The sequence below is a fragment of the Gymnoscopelus braueri genome (assembly GCF_963280865.1).
Source record: "Gymnoscopelus braueri genome assembly, chromosome: 5".
Lineage (NCBI taxonomy): Eukaryota > Metazoa > Chordata > Actinopteri > Myctophiformes > Myctophidae > Gymnoscopelus > Gymnoscopelus braueri.
Window position 1 is genome coordinate 10,613,146 of NC_137606.1, and position 7,599 is coordinate 10,620,744.

Sequence of the window (7,599 nt, forward strand, 5' to 3'; positions counted from 1 at the left end):
TATGTGTGGTACGGCTAAAGGAAATATGGAGATTGTCGGATTGTCTAGTGTTATAATTATGAACTTGCGAGTTGGTCTTAAAATATTCTTGAATGGAGCAGCTCACCCCATACTTATTTTCTATCAATTGCACACCCCATGAAGGCCTTGGATTCATGACATGTGTTTTAGTTTTTGTCACATTCCTAAGCCAATAATTTGATGACCGGCGGAAAGATGCTAAAGTATCCGGTAGGAGACTCAAAGTAGACTCTTTGTGTCTCCTATCGGAAATACACACGATCATCAAATTATGCGAGAAACCCCCCCCAAAAAAAAATATACCCCCTTCATGGGGTGTACAATTGATAGAAAATAAGTCATTTTTTGGGTGAACTACTCCTTTAAAAGGTGTAGGAAGCATATTTGAAAGGTAAGTGCGTTTATAGATGAAAGAACAGGACTGGACTGTGTTAATGTCATAGATAGACAATAAATGTAGTTTTTTTTTAAACAGAGGAGCATGTTTGGAATTACAGCCCATGGCATCACACTTTGCATGCGAGATCACAGTAGCATAAGAGGGAGGGTGGGGCTGGGTGTGGGTGTGGGTGGGGGTGGGGGTGGGGGGAGGGCGTAGTTTCAGTCTCTGTGGGCGTTAACCTCACCTGCGTGATTCCAGTTTGCCAAGGGGGGGCGGTATAAAGGTACAAAGGACTTTACCTGGAGGCGTCAGAGAAAGTTGTAAGAGAAGAGTGACAATATCCAGCCAAAGGACGACGCAACAAACAGGATTTACTTTCCCTTCAGTTTTTTTGGAGGATTTGTACTCTGGTGCTTCAAGAGGTGAGTTTGGATTGAATGATTGATTGAATAAATACATCACTCAACTGTCACCAGTGGTGGGAAAAGTACTCACATTTTTTACTTAAGTAAAATGATCAATACTGCGATATAAAAACACATTTCACAAGTTTTCAAATGTGTAAGATATCTAAAGATCTTTTGAAAATAGCCGATCTACAAGCTCACAATGCGTCGCATCGCGACGCATTGTGAGCTTGTAGATCGGCTATTTTCAAATGGCCGAGATGTATATAGGGCTGAATTGGTTCATGTATGTTTTGTAATATTAATCAAAATCTAAGTAACTAGTAACTAAAGTTTTCAAATAATTGTAGTGGAGTAAAAGTACAATATTTGTCTCTCAGATGGAGTAGAAGTAAAAGTTCTGAAAACTGGAAACACTCCAGCAAAGTAAAAATACCTCAACATTTTTACTTAAGTACAGTACTTGAGTAAATGTACTTAGTTACTTTACACCACTGACTGTCACTCACATACACATTTTCTTTGGTGCATGTGAATATTTGATTGCACAGGGGTTTAGTCACTCAGCATGTCCTCTGCTTTAATTGTCCCCATACCTAATTTTAAAATGTTCTTCATTACCGTAAAAATGTGGTGAACATGAGCTACTGATAACAGTTACTGTATGACAGAAGACTGAATTATAATTCCATGTTATAGCGAGCTGGTATTGTGATGGCTGCTCTCCAAATATTATGAATGAAAGATTACACTATCAATAATGTTATCAGACTTACTGTAGTCTAAAGCTGGTGCTTTTATTACCAGTTAACCTATTTGGACCTGTGAAGCCGATTCTAAAAACACCTTCTAAATCCTGACTTAAGTTTTCTGAAAAACTTCAAATATTTATTCAAAAATTACAAAATAAATGGTGTTGCTATATACTGTACATGGCAACGAGAACCCCAAAAGGGGTTCCCGGCCTGAAAGGTATAGTTACGTAATGGGGTTCCAGGTCTAAATGGGTTGAACAAATCAGCAAAGAGCAACTGAGCAAAATGAGAATTTATTTTCATTAACCTTCTGAAACAAAGTCACTTGCAGGTTGAAAATATTTGTTTAACACTAACAGCCGTCAAGAATATGAATAAGAATGAGAAATCATTTGGACAGTAGCAGCATATAAAAGCACCTTCTAAATCCTAACCTATGATTTCTGAAAATCTTCTATATTTTATTCCAACATTTTAAATAAGATTTCTGTTGCTATGTACATAGCAACATCTAAAATGATGCTTTCCCGGGTTTTAAAGGTATAACAACATATCAGGCTTTCCTGAGCTTAATGGGTTGATCAACTCTACAAAGAGTTGCTGATCACATTATTCTTAAGGGTAAGTGATTGTTAGTTTACACATGGAGCTATCTGTTGTGAGCATATAAGTGTGCCTAACAACATGGAAATGATTTAAATCATATCATGTTACAGCATGGAACACAACGTTAGGCCTAACCATAATAAGGTGTGAAAGAACTTGGACCAGACCAAAAAGGGAGCTGGCTAACAAACCACCACAGTGTGATTATTGGATTACTATAGCAGAAAATACGGGAGGATTTAAGTAAGCTGAGAGTTTTAGAAACAAAAACATAATAAGCTCACTGCAGTAGGTGTTTGGTACTACTTTGTGTAACACTCCCTAACAAGCACACCATCTTCCAAATTAGTAGTTTGGAAGACTTGGCAAGAACAAAGAACTGCATTTATTCATAAGTCATTATAATATAGTGAGTCTCACCGGTTGCCATCCATCATACAGTAGATTCATAAGATATTGGAACCACAGATTGTTGTCTTTATGCAGCTGTTGGATATTCCGAAATCTGTTCCATATTTGTCCATATTTATGAACCACTTAAAGTTTAAACCCTTCACCTGTATACTGCATTTACTTGCACTTTTAAAATGTATTAACCCATTAAGACCGGGAATACATCTGTGATTTGTTTGGCCATCTTTGGCTATAAAAAAAAATAGCAGATCTACAAGCTCATAACGTGGCACAGAGTGCCGCGCTATGAGCTTGTATATCTGCTATTTCTTTTTTAAATCGTGGAAACTTTGTGCAAACATACGTTTTAAAACGAACATTTTTAACTTTTAACTACATATTATTTTGGATGATCCTTGACATGGAAAGGTTCGAGAACCACTCATATAGCAACATACGTTTTTCAGAAAACTGTTTGTAGAATTCCCAGAAGCAAAGATTTGAGTTACAAATGTTTGCTTTAAAAATATATATATATATTCAAACATTTGCACACATTTTCACAATTTTTCAAAAATAGCAGATCTGCTATTTGTGAATAGCCAAATAAATTGAAAAATGACAGATTCTTTCCCGGTATAAATGAGTTAAACCAAAGCTCACAGGCTTTGAGGAAACTGAGCCTTTTCGTAAATCTCACAGACTATTCGAGACATTCCAAACTTGCTTTAGTGGGAAAGTTATGCTGTACAATAATAAGGTCTATACCACAGCATGGCATGCACCCAGGATTATAGACGTTCAGCAGGGATAAACATATGTGCACAGGCACATAGCAGCTAAACAGGCCATAACTACTGTTAGTTCACACCGAGGCAGTTGGTTGTGCCAGGTATGTATAGTTGTGGGAGGACAGTGGTTGAAGTTTGATTATTATATTACATTATTGTGATCAAAAATAACATTTTATCTCAGTTTATTTTATTGCCAGTTTCATGACTAATAACAAGGAAGGATATTTCTTTGCCATTGATTATTCTTTTTTTTCATATTTTAACAATCTTTTGTGCTAAATATAGCGTGTTGGAAACTGCTTTAGAACTAAAATAAAGCAGTCATTTTGTTATTAATTGGCAGTGGTGGAAGAAGTACTCAGACATAAGTAAAAGTGGCAATAACACAATATTAAAAACATGTAAAAGGCCTGTGTTCAAAATGTTACTTGAGTAAAAGTTGAGTTGAGATGTAATGGAGTAGATTTAAAAGTATTGAAAATTGGAAATACTCCAGTAAAGTAAAAGTACCTAAAAAATTTACTTAAGTACAGTACTTGAGTAAATGTACTTAGTTACTTTACGCCACTGCAGAGTACTGACAGAGATGGTAGACAAATGATCATCTTATACTGACAAGAAAATAATGGTTGGAACTGTATTTCTAGACTTTAGGGAAGCATTTTATATTGCAGATCATAGGTTATTATTCATGAATAAACTGAAACTATGCATAATGAGTATTAGGTCCAACAGCAATCAATTGGATGAATAGATACTTATCCAATAGGATGCAGTCCGTGTTTTTTCTAATGGTAATTGTTATTCTATAAGTGTTTACAGTGAGCCATAACCCAGGGCAACTAGTTGCCTTGGGCCAGTACTCTGCAATATTTACCAATCACATGCCTTGTGTTTTGGATTAGTGCAAAACTCTATTTGCAGGTGATACAACTATTTATTTTGCATCAAACAGTATAACTGAGTTAAGGGACACACTGCAGTCTGAACTACAACTCCTTGACTTGTGTGTGAGAATAGACTTGTTTTGAAAGTAGCAAAAAAAGCTAAAGTATTATGTTCACAGCTGAGCATGGCACTAAGAATGATAATCAGCCGTGGCTTTCACTCAAAAAACCAGCTCTATTGAACATGTTCAAGAGACAAAATGTGCTTGGTGTCACACTTAATGAGCCGTTATCATAGGAGAAATATACTGCAAATACTGTGGAGAAAATGGGTAGAGGAATATCACGCATCAGAAGATGTGTTGAGAGACACAAGTTCTCACCTTCATTACTGCTCTGCGGCAGTGGTGTAAAATAACTAAGTACATGTACTCAAGTACTGTACTTAAGTCCAAATTTGAGGATTTTTTACTTTACTGGAGTTTCCATTTTTCTATACTTTTACTTCTACTCCACTACATCTCAGAGGCAAATATTGTACTTTTATTCCACTACAATTATTTGAAAACTTAAGTTACTAGTTTGTAGATTTTTGATTATTATTACACATTATTTACCACTGCAGCCCTATTTAAACTTTGGCTATTTGAAAATAGCCGATCTACAAGCTCAATCGAGTCGCATTGCGACGCGTTGTGAGCTTGTAGATCTGCTATTTTCAAAATACGTTTACACATTTTAGATGGGACATTCTGCATAACTACTTTTACTTTTGGTACTTTAAGTATATTTCGATGCTAATACTTTTAAGTAAAACCGAGTATTTCTGCATTGCAGTATTGGTACTTTTACTCAAGTAAAAAAGTTGAGTACTTTTTCCACCACTGTTCATTACTGCTCTGCGGTCTAGTCGGGTGCAGAATAAAAAACACAAGCTCCAAATAGCTCAGGATAAAAGCTGCACTGCAATGCACTGTCACTGAGAGATAGCATGCCTCATGGAGTAGAGGAGAGGTTGGCAAGCACTTTAACAGGTTTATTTAGGAACATCTGCAATAGCAACCAAATTGTCTGTATAAAGTATTATTGTTTAGTGGCTTACTTGACTCTTCAGAAACATTTCCTTGCTCACATACTTTGTTGTTTCTCTGCTAGGTCGTGTCAATTAGACAATGCTTGGATACTTCCACAAGCACATCCAGGAAAGGCTGGCAGAGCGGAGGATCCGCAGGGCAAGGCTCGTGACAAAAGATGGCCGCTGCAACATCGAATTCGGAAACGTCAACTACAGCAACCACTTTGCCTTCCTGGCCGACTTCTGGACCACCTTCGTGGAGTTCCGCTGGAGATTCGTCCTGTTCTTCTTCATCGCCTCCTTCACCCTCAGCTGGTTCATATTCGGCCTGCTGTGGTACTGGATCGCCCGCAGCAACAACGACCTCACGTGGCAGGCGCGTCCCGAGGACCACACCCCATGCGTGGACAACGTCGTCGGACTCACCACCGCCTTCCTCTACTCGCTGGAGACCCAGACCACCATAGGATACGGTGGGCGGGCCATCACCGCTCAGTGTGCTGGTGCCGTAGCCCTCATCATCATCCAGTCCCTTATCGGAGCCATCATCAACTGCTTCATGTGTGGGATCATCCTGGCCAAAATCTCCTTGCCCAAAAAGAGGGCCAAGACCATCTTGTTCAGCGACATGGCCGTCATCTCCCCAAAAGAAGGCAACCTGTGCTTGTCGATCAGAGTGGCCAACATGCGTAAAACAATGATTATTGGAAGCCAGATCTATGGCAAGCTGCTGAGGACCACCATCACGCCGGACGGGGAGACCATCATCATGGACCAGGTGAACATCGACTTCATGGTGGACGCCGGAAAGGACAACCTCTTCTTTGTCTGTCCCCTCACGCTGTACCACGTCATCAACAAGGGCAGCCCGTTCTTCGAGATGGCCGTGGACACGCTCCACCGGCAGGAGTTTGAGCTGGTGGTGTTCCTGGACGGCACCGCCGAGTCCACCAGCTCCACCTGTCAGGTCCGGACCTCCTTCATACCCCAGGAGATCATGTGGGGCTACAAGTTCATGCCCATCATTTCCCGGAGCAAGGAGGGCAAGTACAGGGTGGACTTCTCCAACTTCTCCAAAGTGATGCCCGTGGTCACCGCACACTGCGCCTACTGCTACCACAACATCAAGGGCCACCATCTCCACACCAAAGATGGAGGACAGGACAACCAGGGCTTTGAGGTGATCGATATGTGCGATCATCACACCAATATCACCAAGATGTGACTTATTGGCAGAAGCTTCCACTTAACCTAGCATGAAACCTAGCATTCCTTTTCTGGGGGCAAACATTTGCTGAAAATAGCTGATCTACATGCATTGAAGGAAGCATGAGCTCAGTTCGGGGCTCTCCCCAGGCTGGCAGAGGGAGAGTAGCGCCCAGGATTACGAGCTTAGGCAATTGGCACTGGGTGAAAAAATGGGTTACAAAAAATCATGGGATAACAAATTGAAACATTTAAAATAGCCGATCTACAAGCTCACGATGTGACCGCATTGTGTGCTTGTCGATCGGGTATTTTCGGCGAAATGATTTGGTGTAGAGCATTGGTTCTCAAAGTGGGGTCCGGGGACCCCCAGGGCTCCTTGCGGGGGGTACCAGGGGGTCCCCAGCAAAATGAGTTAATATAGCGTCACAATCATTTTAACCCCTTTATCCATATTTCATACTTTGGCTATTCAAAAATAGCAGATCTACAAGCTCATAGCGTGGCACCGAGTGCCGCGCTATGAGCTTGTAGATCTGCTATTTTTGAAAAATCCTGGCACAAAAATATGTTTTGAGTCAGGGGGGTCCGCAGCTAAAAGAAAACATCATTTTGGGGGTCCTTCACATAAGGACAAAGTTTGAGAACCACTACTGTAGAGGGAAAAAAGGAGCGGAGCAAGTACAAAGAGCCTAAAGTGCCTAAAGGACTCAAGGTCTGTGGGTTGATGTGGTCAGTGGTGGGCCGACAAAATGTGCAATGAAGCAATTAGAATTGAAGTAAAGACAAAGACATTCTTACTTTAAAGTTGACACAGAGCAGGAGAACCGAGAAATACATTCTGTGCTGGCTATTGTGATGTATTTGTATGTAAGACCTAAGCCTGTCAATGTGTCTGCTTGACTCCAAACCCGTCTTCAGACAGAAAGCGAGGTGAGATCCGGCAGGACAAGAATGCGTCTTTTTGCAATTCAAAGAATATAAACGGAATGTTGAGGTGATCGGTCTAAGCCGGGGTATATGCAATGCAAATATATTCAGCCTCTGGGTGGCAAATGAAGTCGAGTTGTTTA

General features: G+C 40.3%; 1 protein-coding gene across 1 annotated transcript; it reads left to right on the plus strand.

Moving 5' to 3' along the window:
* Nucleotides 1-695: 695 nt before the first annotated feature.
* On the plus strand, nucleotides 696-7,004 carry LOC308085075 (ATP-sensitive inward rectifier potassium channel 1-like). Its single transcript, XM_080428133.1, has 2 exons — nucleotides 696-825; nucleotides 5,401-7,004. Exon 2 carries the CDS (start codon nucleotides 5,418-5,420, stop codon nucleotides 6,543-6,545), a length of 1,128 nt encoding a protein of 375 aa, XP_080284259.1. The 5' UTR covers nucleotides 696-825; nucleotides 5,401-5,417; the 3' UTR covers nucleotides 6,546-7,004.
* The last annotated feature ends 595 nt before the right edge of the window (nucleotides 7,005-7,599 follow it).

Excerpts from the sequence above, each read along its gene's own strand:
- LOC308085075 (XM_080428133.1), top strand. The coding sequence starts at position 5,418 with ATGCTTGGATACTTCCACAAGCACATCCAGGAAAGGCTGGCAGAGCGG.